This window comes from Lagopus muta, chromosome 9 (assembly GCF_023343835.1).
Source record: "Lagopus muta isolate bLagMut1 chromosome 9, bLagMut1 primary, whole genome shotgun sequence".
In the NCBI taxonomy this organism is placed as follows: Eukaryota; Metazoa; Chordata; class Aves; order Galliformes; family Phasianidae; genus Lagopus; species Lagopus muta.
Genome location: NC_064441.1, coordinates 21,134,531 through 21,147,562, shown reverse-complemented (window position 1 = coordinate 21,147,562; position 13,032 = coordinate 21,134,531). Strand labels below are relative to the sequence as shown.

General features: G+C 45.0%; 1 protein-coding gene across 11 annotated transcripts in view; it reads right to left on the bottom strand.

Moving 5' to 3' along the window:
• Positions 1-221: 221 nt before the first annotated feature.
• The window catches only part of DGKD (diacylglycerol kinase delta), a 56,893-nt gene continuing 44,082 nt past the window's right edge, over positions 222-13,032 (bottom strand). For 10 of the 11 annotated variants that reach the window (XM_048955588.1, XM_048955591.1, XM_048955592.1 and 7 more), the window contains 8 exons: positions 12,746-12,880; positions 9,951-10,102; positions 9,096-9,207; positions 8,839-8,931; positions 8,352-8,471; positions 7,911-8,028; positions 6,535-6,665; positions 222-5,419 (listed from right to left, as the gene is read on the bottom strand). In XM_048955588.1, the coding sequence (XP_048811545.1) occupies positions 5,330-5,419; positions 6,535-6,665; positions 7,911-8,028; positions 8,352-8,471; positions 8,839-8,931; positions 9,096-9,207; positions 9,951-10,102; positions 12,746-12,880 (951 nt within the window). In that variant the 3' untranslated portion in view covers positions 222-5,329. The remainder of the gene's footprint in view (positions 5,420-6,534; positions 6,666-7,910; positions 8,029-8,351; positions 8,472-8,838; positions 8,932-9,095; positions 9,208-9,950; positions 10,103-12,745; positions 12,881-13,032) is intronic. The other variant, XM_048955589.1, reaches the window with a different exon arrangement.

Genomic DNA, 13,032 nt, shown 5'->3' with positions numbered 1-13,032 from the left:
GGGTCACTGGTAAGCCAGCTCATGCTGGAGCTCTCCGGAGAGAAGTTCCAGACAATGATGGGGTATTTTAAACCCTAATTTCCATTACCTCCTCACTCTGTGCATATCAGAACCACCACAGCTTGCCCACAGCCCAGTAGTGGGGCACAGCTGTTCATCCCCAACACTCACACACAAGAGACAAATGAGGAATGTTCCTGATGGCCCTGAAGGTGCTCTACAGGTAAGGAAGGACAGGGCTGCTTTGGAACCTGCTTGCTTCCACGCTGCCCAGTCAGGGGGAGCAGAAGAAGAACAAATGTCAGCAATCCCAACCCAAAACACGTAGAGGAAGAAGAGAAAAAAGCAGGAGAAAATATTTTAAAATAGAAATCTTATTGGCACTTTTAGAGCACACAACCCGCTGCCAACCTTCCCAAGCTCTGTCTGATGGCTGTAATTAAACCAAGGGCCGGCAGCACTGAGCAGCAGGACTGACAGCACAGCAATGACACCTGAGCGGGGCCAAGAGCTTCCTCCTCTTTGGAGACCAAAAGGACCAGAATGAACAACTTGCATCAGAGGAGCGACCACCCCTTCTGTCCCTCTGCCCTTTCTTTGCATGTTTCTGTGATGCTCAGTGCAGAGCTGCACACTCCAGTCCACTGTGCACGTGTGAGCACAGACAGTCATTTTATGTCTCTCTATTCCTGAGATAGCTGCCATTTTAAAGATGAATTTTACCATTTTCATATTGGAACAGTATATAACATCACTATGACCTTTCTTATAATGCTCCTCCCACCTTCAAACAAGATTCTTTTCAAACAAAATAAATCCTTCCCTTTAACTAGCAAGCACAGAGGCCTTTTATTTCCACGGAGGAAATGCATTCATAAACTACTTTCCATCTGCTTTCAAAACTATTGTGGAACTGCGACCACCCTCTCAGATTAAAAGCAATCTGCTGACACTTTGTTGGCAGCACCTTACAAACACACCAATCCATACAGATTGAAGGCAATGCTCAGTGTGATACATGGGCTGCTCACCCAAACACCCCCAAATCCTTTAGTTTCAAGCCTACAGGCATCATTTTATGGCAGTGCATTTCTGTACTTCATGAGAAATCGATTTCTGCCTGATCTTTGCAATTGTTTTCTCACTTGTTACCGGCTGTGTTGCAATGAACTGAAAGCACAGTGACTGGAGCAGAGCATCAGCCCATCTCTTACTGCACAACAACAGCAGTGTGGTCACACTGCACAGATCTGATGCCTACCAGCATGTGGGCATCCAACTGTTCACTCCTGACAGCACAAAAGGGGACAGAACACCCAGCATTCAGACACAGGGCTTTGTCTCAGGGCGCCTTCCCCTCCTGGTTTGGTTTTGCAAACAGCTGAGCAGCAGCAGAACCAGCACTCAAACCCCTCTTCTTTTGCTCACTGCACAGAAAGCCAACAACAAATATCTGCACGACGTTTTCTGCCTCGCAGCAATTAAACCAATACGAAAGTGATCAGCAATGAGCAGTGTTTACCATTTCACCCCTCTCCAGGGAACAGCTCTGCGTTCCCAATGCAATTCAGGATAAAGCCATTTGTCACAGCACAGACGTTTATTAGCTGCTCCCACCAGGTGGGCACCACAGCCTTCTCACACAACGAAATCAGTAGCAGAATCTTTACTGGAAGCTCAGAAACATGTTTACTTTATATACAAGAAAAACTTATTTACAACAAACAGTAAACTACGTACAAAAAAAAAACCAACAAAACAATAATACAAGAGACATTTCCGTGATAATCACTGTATAAATTAACACAATAAATAGGAGGGAAGCAGGTCCCACTCTTAAGGCACAAAACCTTCTTCCCAAGACTGTACAGGGATTCATGTGCTTCCCTATGCTTCCGACAGGATCACAGAACGGCGGGGAGACCCCTGAGGAGCAGCGGTTGCTGGATGATGACACAGACATGCAGTCACTGCTGACAGGTGTAGAAAAACATCCGTTTCCATCCTTTCCTTTTTACAGTACGCGCAGCTGAAGATACAAAATATTTTGTAAACAGTCTTTTTCAATCACAGAGACAGTATGCACAAATGGAAATACTACAAAGCAAGGAATGGAGCTCTCCATACAACACGGCACGGAATCATTCCAAGGTGCTCCCAGCAGGAAAAGCTCCCACCAGATAACCTGGAAGACTAAGAGCCCTCGGCAGGGTCAGAGCAGGAGCTGGTTCATGAGCTGAGCCTCCCTCTGGTGCCCTCTGCAACCCCATTGGGCCACACCATCATAACACAGGGCTATGCCAAATCCCCAGAATTTGCCACAGAGGGTGAATTTCTGGGGCCAGAACATGAGATACTGGGCTGACAGCTCTTCCAGCTTGCTGTGGGCACTGCTCAGCTCCTTCCCACTCACTGCCAGCGCTGGGGGCTGATAACCAGCAGGTGGCACAAGGCTTGCACAACAGTAGCATTTCTTAGGAGACTGAACAGAGATGTGGTATGTGCTGCTTTAGCTTCTCTCAAGCTGGTGTTTTTTTACCTGAGACTGCAGGAGAGTCTCTTTTTGGTGAAGCAGATTTTTTTACTGTCTGTACTTCCCGAGTTTCTCTCCTACTACAGAAATGATGGGACAGCAGAAGAGGAACTCGGATGAACATGGCCCAAATTCAGCCCAGCTCCCTGCTTTGCAGATAAGCTCTCAGTGACATTTGACAGATTGTCCTCATCTGCTCACATCTCTACAGCAGAAATCAGCACTGTTCTCAGTGAGATGTAGAGAGCTACAACCCTTCTGTTAGGCAGAAACCTTAATATTTAAAGGCACTCAGGTTGAATATAGATCCCATTTTCTAGCTCTTAAAAGAAGGTAGAACCCCCTCCTTGCCCTCAATAACAGGCAGGGATAAACTGGCTATGAATGCTCTGATAAAAGGTGCACCTGCACAAAAAGCATTTGAACTGATCCACAAGACAGACTATAAATGAAAAAGAAAGGAAGATTCATCTCTGCAGGAATCACCACCAGGGCAGATGGCAGGATGCCTCTTCAGGCACAGCACTAAGGAACATGCCCACATGTAAAGCTCTTTGCTTTCCCTTGTTACTCTCAGCAGGAAGAGTGGAGAGGAGCCCTATCTGTTCATAAATACGAGGTTCCTAGGAGAAACTTCACGTCTCCAATGCTATCCAAAGGAGCACAGACCTCAGCCCAGCTACAGAGCCAAGACCTGCCTTGTGCTCCCTGCTGGGCTTTCCTTTGCAGACTTCCCTGCCACACACATTGCCAGGTGACAGATTTTTGTACTGGTAAGGAAAAAATACGGCCAGTGAAGCAACTGCTGATGTACAGATAGGAAGAACGCAGCTAGGGAAAAGCTGGACCTATTCTTTCCTTGGTCCCTATACCAGAATTTTTGCTAGCTTATTCAGGCATGTCTTCCAGCTTGTCATGAGCAAACCCTGCCAGCTCACCAGGCTGAGGGAGAATGAGCTAAAAAAAGATAGGGAGAGTAGGAACTGCTTTTGGCGATGTCCTAAAGGTTGCAATGGAGTTTGCCCAGCATGAAATCAGCCTGCAACCTTTTGAAACAGACAAGTCTTGACATACAATAACTTGACTGACTGCTGTCAGATTACACAGCTGATGTGAAGTTGACAAAATAAATGCTCAGCAATAATAATGGAAATAAATGTCCTCAGGAAATTATTTTTTTTTTGCCACTGTGAATGTGAACATTTTACTGTCTGCAGCCAAAAGCAGACAAGTGCTGCACTGAAATAATTTAGAAAAAAAATAATTACGTACAAAATTACAAGGTAATTGAAAATTCCTGCTGTCTCTCCAGCTTTATAGCACTGAATGTTCCCAAATTTGCTCTGCAGTGATGAACATGGCAATACGATTACGCATGCTGGTCTCTGGGCTGTAAGTCACCCAAGTGGGGTCTGGCAGTACAGGGGAGTTTGAAGGCCATCTAGGAACTCTGATTTAGAGGCACTGATTTGTCCATACTCCACCGTTGGTGATACCAAAGGCTACATACCAGCATATTCCAGTTTTCATTACGATGCTTTTCTGCTCACCTTTCTCTCAAAGCTCTTGCATGAGCCCTGATGTTTGATAGCATGATTGCTCCCATGGGGATACAACCCAGGAGGACTGAGCCACCCTAATCTTTTGGTATCCAACTTGGAGTGAAGGAGCAAGGCAGCAAGAGAAAGAAGCAAGGTTCTAGCAGCTTTTCCACCAAGACAGATGGGAAAATGGCCAATCTACAGATAGACTGTATCTTTTGTGACATTCTTCTGCAAATACAAGTAGAAGTAAAGCAAGAGCTTTGCTGTCTGCAGCCATCACAGTGGCACCAAATGGACAGCAAGACACTCCTGGCTGCTGCCAGTCATGCTGTTCCCCAAACTGAAGTGGAGGAATTTGTTCCACATCTCACTTCATTCCATTACACTTCTTGCGCAGCCCAAACAGTTAGATGGTGTTCTTCTCCCTTTCATCTGTCTCCTGAAGACGAATGCAGTCAGAGCTGATTTCTCGTAATCTTTCAGCTCTGGAGAACTGTCTTTTCTTAGCATCAGTAACTTTCAAACACTTGTTTGTGATGCCTGAAAACCTCAACGTTGTACCATTTGACTGGCTGAGAGCAGAGAGCCAGGCCCAGCAGCAGACCACACATTGGTGCAGCTGCTCTAACCACGTGCATTGTTAGTTGCGAGGGATACGTGAGTGAGGATCACTAGGTATTCATCAGCAAGGAGAGGTCTGCACTGGCTTGGAATTTCTGACACAAATCACATGCAACTACAGGTGTGTTAAAAAGGGATCAGTAAGACAAGGACAAGGCTTTGTTCCACTTAAATGTTCCAAGCTACAGATATGACACACAAATGAGCAGGCAAGTTTTCAGTTCAAAAAGACTGTCAGACGCTTCTGAACTAAGACTGGCCAATGTATCTTTTGCCCTGAATAACTGTACTGTGATGAAATTATCCAGTAAAGGTAGCTGTGTTGCAATTCTCAGGAGTCCTGCACTGTCACTGTCACTGGAACCAGAACTTCCCACACTGGAGGACACAGTTCTTCCAACAGAAATCAAGTTCTCTCCCAGGAGGCTCTGCCTGAATGCAGGTAAGGTGCCTCTTGATTGGATGCAGCTGTACCCCACAGGAAAGAAAGGTAGCACCATGCTTGGTTGATATGAGCTCTGAACAGTTGCAACTTGGCTGTTCAGTGGAGACAGTTGGGAGCACATCTGCTCTGTGAGGTGACTGCTGTGCAGTTAGGGGGAATGGTAGACACAGGCTGTGAAAACAGAGGCTAAACCTCGCTGGCAGGAGTACTCCGGCTCAGCTCCTTGATCCCGTGCAGTATCCTCTTCATGTGACCCACTTTGGTCACACCCAGGTCCTGAAAGACAAGAGAAAAGCTTACCTGTGGAGAAAAGGGAGAAAGATACCAGGGCACCAAGCAGCAGTTAGAAACTAGTCAGCCAGTTACAGAGAGGAGGAAACCAACCAGAAAGGTTACAAACCTGATGGTTGCACACAGAACCTCAAACCAGGTTTCAAAAAGCTATCAGAGCACAACAGGGCAATGAGCAGTGACAGAGCAACGGAGAGAAACAACCATTAGCAGACCATTAGCCAGAAATGCAAGTTGTTCTGACTGCTAAAAGCCAAAGCCTGAGAAAAGAAAGCGCACACAGATCTCAAGCACCTAAGCTGGTAGCCAAACACATGCAGGAAGAACCAAGGGATGAATGGTCACACCAAAAAATGTGTGAGCACTTGGGCACTACACAACAAAGCACACGCTGTAGCTGGATGGCATGCAGAGGGATCAGCTACACAAATGAGGGCCAAACCTGGAACAGAAAGCTGGTCAAAAGCACAAACGAAGACCTAAAGGTCACTCAACTAATGCCATGCCATTACTCTAGGTCAAAATATATTTCTGCCACATGCAAGTCACCAGAACGATAACAAAATTATTTCATACATGCAAAGAACCACCACTTCCAATCTTCCTCTGTGGTGAAAGCGTGTCTCAATGAGAAGAAAAGCTGTGCAATATCCTTACTAAGTACTGTGTCTAGGAGGCTCTCTCCATCTAGCAGTACTCTTCTTTTAAGGAAGTGCAATGACCTATCTGTCCAGTGACTATAACACAAGACCCAAGGTTTCCCAATCAAAATGTATTCCGCAAAGATGGTTCAGCAGCTGAGAAGTTGAAAACTTAACCTCTCCAGAATGCTTTTTGCAATCTGTGTGCTGGACTGTTTTCCATCTCCAGGAAGCTGTGGAGAGTTACACAGCTGGTCTCTCAGCTTGCCCTCCTACCCCTCTGCTATTCAATATCAGATGATCCGAAACGGCAAGACAATCAAACGAGGCTGCAATGAAGCCATTCATCTTGCCAAGACACACGGAGTAACCAGAGGGCAGATCGTTTCCAAGCACATTCAGCACAGAAGGTCATGCAGATGGAGCTGGCTATTTCTGGTGAGCCAATCATGAAAGTACCTTGAGGTCCCTCCGTTCGAGGTGCAGGAGCTCAGAGCCCCGGACGTCATGCCGGATGAAGATATCCTTATACTCACAAAGACTGAGATGCTCAAGCCAAGCCGCAACCTCCTCCGTTCCCCAGAGGTGAACTGTTAGAGATGGAAAAGCAGGAGTGCATTGAGTACCCAGAATCCCAGAAGAAAGTGAGAAGTGAGGACACCATCAGCACTCAGTGCCAGAGGACGGCAAGCAGTACACCACAGCCTCAGAACAAAGGGAGGGAAAGAATCCGCAGCACAACCTACAGCCTCAAACACAGGAGGTAGGGTAGAGTAAGATCAGAGTTCTTCTCTTAAGTAGAGGCTATAGGTGCAGTAAAGCCAGGACAAGGTGGGTGTTTGTTTTGATATAGCACTGAATATCCTTTTTTTCTTCTTGTTTTTTAATTTACCCGCATGCTTAAGAGTAAATTCACTGATATCCCTGTGCTTGCAAAATGGTCATAAAATAATATCAAGAATCAAGCATGAGCTAGCTTGCTATTATGTATTGCTTCTGTGTATGAACGCTTGTGTTCAGTAAACAAAACAGCAACCCCACTACCTAAAGTGTGAGGAAAAGGTTGGCATTCCACCTTCTTACACAGCCTCTAAGTAAGAGAAGAAAAACATTCCCAGTTTCTGAGAGGCAATGAATGAGCACCAGCATGCTAGACAGGAGAATGTACCCATAATTCCATGACAGAGGAAAGGACCCAGGAACCCACAGAACAGATAGTACTTCTGAATTTTAGGAGGAGGTCTTCATAAGTAGCATATAAACCAAAAATCAAGTAGCCCAATTGGAGAGAAAGTGTTCTGATTGACATTTTGTTGATTCATGGCCAGCTGACCTACTTTAGGATTAACCAGTAGGATTAAAGGTCAGGGTGCACCTGGTGATGCTGATTCCCAGCCATTTAGACATGAAACCTGATTAAAGTCTTGAAAGTGAGTCACATCATTAACCGTATCACAGAGAATCAGTGGTGAAAAGACTGGAGTTATGCGGACTTGGGCCCCACAGTCGTTTTGATACCTAAAATGCCAGAATCCTCAAATTCTCTTCACTGAGCTCCTTAAAAATATCCCAGAAAATGGCCAGATGTAGGCAGAACTCTTCAGAGGGTACCTCCTGTTTCAGCTCAGAAATATCTGCTTAGTACTGAGGGATCATGACTCAGAACACAGCAATAAACTACTTTGCCATGTCAGAAAGATTCCCTTCCAAGAAAAGGCAGAGGCAAGTGAAACAGAAGAGAGAGAAAACATGAGAAGAAACAGAGAGAGAACATGAAGTATTGTGACCACACTGGTATGACAAAGGGAGAGACAACACATGAGCAGACTTGGTACCCGGCAATCCCATGCTACTGTGTGTTTCCTTATTTTTGTTATTCTTCTCTTTTTTAAACTTGGTCACTAGCCGGAATTTGCCGCTGCGGCTGCGTTTAGAATAATCCAGCATCTGATTCTATAGGAACAGAGAGAGAATGAGGAAAACATAAGTAAGTTCACTGGAACAGACCAAAAACAAGAACTGTCAAACTTAGGTCAATGACCTCGCAAAAGAGGAAAGAAGTTCTCAACTCATTCTCACCAAGGCAGGGAAGGAAATGGAGAAAGCTGATCCCAAGTCAGTCTAGGGACATTAGCAGGAAATTACTCTCCTTAGTCTTAGGGAGTCAACTTTCCTTCTTAATAATTTTTTCTCACATCAGTCATATATTCACAGGAAGTCAAACACAACCAAGTAGTGAAAAACAGCTAAGAAAATACAGCTGTGGTCCTCCTCACCTCCTCATCACAGGGCTCCATAAGCTGCCACAGCCAAGGGATGTATGCCAGTTTCCTCAACTGGAGGTCCATGTCTGCCAGGGCTGCTTGGAGCTGCTCCTTTTGGGGAGGATCTAATTGCTGGATCAGAAATAGAAGGAAAGTAGAGTTAAAAGCCATACAGTGGAACATACAGTCATGTCCTTGCCTTGAAATTCCTAGCTGACAGGGCAGTTCCTCATTTCAGAAGGACATGCACAGCAACCACCCCACTCAGACACTGCCCAGTTAATGATTTGCATCTTTTCTGAGCTCCAAACTGAGCAAACTAGCCTGACCACTCATCGTATCTATCCAGCAACACCATTCCAATTCCTGTATGACAACATTTTAATTGACTTGCTACAAAGACAAAGATGACCACGACCAATACTGTGTTGCTGCCAAGGCCATAGCAGGAGAGGAGAGGAAGTGAGAGGCCGCTTCGCTCCTGTTCTGTGCTTCTTACCAGTGCCATCTTGCCTGCCAGCAGTAGTTCTGTCTCATTATGCAGGGCTTTGACATTATTCACCATCTCTACAACAAGGCTGCAGTTCAGACCCTGTAGGAAACAATTCACATGCAATTAAGCCTGGAAATGTAGAGGTCTGAGCAGTCAAAAGGAAGAAGCCTTAGAGAAGCAAGGCCTACTTTTGGTCAATCAGAAAGGGATACCAAGTGCTACAGAACAAGAGCCAAAAGAAAGATGCCAAGGGAGTGAAGTACCTCTGTAGACTTGGATTTAGCGTAGACTTTGTCCATTGACTTGGAGCTGGCATTGACAGCATGGGCAAGCTCCTGTTCCATGTCCTGGTAGGATTGGGCTATTTCCCGAATGCTAAAGAGAGAATTACAGATTGCATCAGCATATGCTCAAAGCAAGAGATCTTTTCTGACCCAGTATCTCTTTTAATACACATCAGACTGACAGGTACAGAGAGGCACAGTCTTCTCTGACAAAGCAGGGCTGTTCTCCCCTCTGTGGTGAGCATGTAAAGGCAAAGCAAGGCAGATTTTACATGCACAACTCCAGACAACACATTCAATTCTGTTCATGAGTTGAAATCAGTCTGAAATGCAACCAAGATATTTTAATGTGACTGCAGTGATTTAAAAGGCAGCTGTGCACGCAGCAGTTTAATTGACATTTCCTTGGTATGACTCTGGGCATTTTCCCTCAAAAGCCCAGACCAAGGGGCAGAATATCTGAGTAATGGATGAGTATAAAGTGACATCTTCCTGAGGCTGGGCATCAGGGCTACATGAAACCAACTTGCCACAGGAGCTCCCAGAGAGGACTTTGTTTCACTTCTGATAACAGCCACTGACAATCAAAGCCATTGGGTTGTCTCAAAATTCAGTGATCCCTTTTTGCTCATAAAAGTAACATACTTTATTCAGAGTGACTTGAGAAAATCTATTCAACTTCAGTCCTCGTGCAGCTGGGATAGTGCATAATGAAAACGCAACTCCCGGCAACAGGGATTAGCATGGTAGAAGATAAAAGTGAACAGAAATGTAGGACAAGAACATCAGGCACCAGAGAACAGCTTTATTTACCAAAAGCAAATTGAGCCTCACCTGTGGATCAGAGCACCTGCAGTTTGACCAAACTGGTTGATCTGGGTGGATTCTTCTTCAGACATGATTTCTGGTTGCAGAGAGAAAGAGGACGGTCGGGACAACTCACACTTCTGTTTGTCCTCCCAGGACTTCAGGGTGCTCTCAAATGCCTAAAAAAAAAGCCACAGCAAGCAAACTATAAGATACTGTAAGATAAATCTCTTATGAAACATGAGGGTTTTAAGTGACCAATGTCTGTAAAACATGCATGTTTGGTATAGTCAACTTCTGCTGTTCAGCTGTTGGTAACTTTGCTAACTTTAGCAGTTTGAGCTGAAATTTTCCATGTCACTCCCTCCCCTTGGCTTAGTTTCTATTTAAGTCTTACTTTAGTAAATTGTTAGTTCACTTCTGCGTGCCAGACCCCAATTCCCCAGTGTCTTTGCTTTGAGTATCTATACTGCCTCTACACTTTGCAGCAGGAATCTGACTTTTAACATGTGTCCCCAAGACAGTGTCTTCTGTTATTCAGCAAAAATCCATAAAGTTGGACAAATTACAAGTTTTGGGGGAAGGAGGGAGCAGCAGAATTATCGCACATCTCTCTTCCAGTTACATCTCAGAGCTGAAAACTGAAAATGTTCAAGACTTTTCCTTATCTGGAAGTAAACTGAACTTCTGCAGTAAGGGCAGGACTAGCAGCTGAACACAGAGCTAGGGCCTGTCCTACTTGCAGCCTTACCAACATTTCTGCTGCCATCAGCTAGTGCTGAGGGAGCAGAAGCAAAACAGATCCAATGCAGGACCTAAACTGGATACAGTGAGAACAAGAACTGACGCATAGAATCTCCTGGCAAGGAGAGATGGATCAGGGAGCACATGAAATCAGAACAGGGAAGGTCAGACAAAGGAAGGGACCATGAAGGGGATGACTAAAATAGGAAGAATTCAGAGAAGAGGGGGTAACAAGCATGGCATGCACACCATTCACAGGGGAAAAAAAACCCAGAAACTTGTAGAGCCAGAAAAGAAAAGGAGAATGAGTGTAATGGGTAGAGGGGAAGGGAAAAGAAAATGATAGTCACGGATCCTGGTCTGGAAATTCAAGTGAGATGAGCACAAATTAGGTCAGGGGCACAGGGCTAAGGAGGGAGGAGATGGATGGAGCAGAAGATCCAGTGTCTAACAGAACACAATTGCCCTGGGGATACATCATTTTCCTGCATTTGCAAATACCTATGAAGTCCTGAGGTAAAGCACTGCCTTCCCCTGCTGCTTCTCACACAAGATAAAAACAAGCTTTGTCAGCTCTGTAGAAGCTATCTGCTGATCTCAGTCTTGATGATGTCTCTTCAGTGGTTTAAATAAGGCCATGAGGTAATGTGAGTTTTTCCAACTTCAGTGCAGAAGAAACTAAACATCCCCAACATACCATATTTGAAAAATGCTACCAGAGGTATGATGTTGCACACTCAAAAACAGGACCCCACCTCATCTACTTCACAGGACAGACTGATTCTGTGTCATGAAGGGAAGAGTGTGCAGTGACAATCACAACTACAGCAGGAGAAATAAGGATAAGCCTGTGGTCAATATAAGAGTTGAATGCTGCTCTGCAATACTGAAACTTGTTGATCACTGGCAACTCCATACCTGCAGAACCTGATTTGCAGGCAGGGAGAAGTGGGGTGGCACAACAATAACTTCAGCTAGGCCAATACACACAGCACACTCCAGGGACATGTGTGTCCCATCTGCCTTTTGTGCTTCCTTCTCCTTTCCCACTAGGACCCACATATAGGCTGCCTTTCCTTTTCCCTCTCCCATCTTTTCAGCAGGAATCCTGTTCCACTTGATTCTATTCTATCTTACTCTTCCTCTCAAAAATGAGACAATGCAGAAGCTCTCCATCCCCCCAGGGAACTCTATGCACATATTTCTGTCTCTTCCACCCTAACATCTGCCAATATCCACTGCTCCCTCCCAGCTAAAGGGGGGGTTGGGTATTTCCCTGTCCTACCACGACAGGGACCTTGCAGGCCTATCCTCCTTTCTTTTCACACTATCATACTTGCAACTTCTTGACAGGGAATGTCCCTGGTCTGTATCAGGCTGCTTTCCCTTTTTTTCTGTTCTTAGTTGTTCTCTCTTTTCCTGTTTTTCAACAGGTGTGTCCTTTGCAGAGGACTTCAGTTTGCTCTCAAAGCATGCTATGCTGGTAGCTATTAAGAACTTCTGCCAACAAAACTGCTTATCAATGGACGATTACAGAGCCATCTCATTATAGCAATTCCTTTATCTTCTCCCTTAGCTTCCCACCATTTAGTAATACTTTAAAATAACAAGAAGACTCTCCTTACATGCTAGTACTCATTAGATATATTTAAAACTTAAGAAATTAGATGGGCACATGCTGCTGAACCAGGCACGAGACACACTTTTCTTGGCAAAGGAGGTTTAAGTCACATACTGAACAATAACGAGAAATCAAAATATTGCACAGTTGAATCTAGCCAGTGTACTGGCTAGTCTAGCACTCAGCTGGTCAGGAATCCTGTGGGACAAACAGCATGTTAAGAAATGTTGTGTCACAGGGTACCTAGAAAAATGATGCAAAATAAACTTGCCAAAGCTTTACCTATACGATTCCCCAAGTAGTGAATGCAAGCTCAATCAATCATATTCTTTCCAGAAAGTTTTACTACTTGCATCCACCAAGATAAGCTTTCATGTGTGGCCACTGACACACTGCAGGAACACGTGACATCAGAACAGGTGAGTGCACTGTACAATGCATCCAAGGCAGCTCTTACCCTGTCTCGGGTCAGGGTTTGTGCCCTGTTCTTATGAACAATCCAGATGTAACCTGGAGGCTGGATCCAGGCTTCTCCATCCACTTGGACAGGAACTCCCTCTTCTCCCAGGATGGCTATCTTCACAGTTCGACACTGCAAGAAATAATTGCAATACAGAAACACTGCTTTTCCACAATCATGAGATACTCATTCCAAAACACCTCCTCAGGTACAGTAGCTTTGCTTCTACTAGATCACGCAGGCATTATTTGTTCTATCTTTGGACCATCTGTATTTAGAAATGC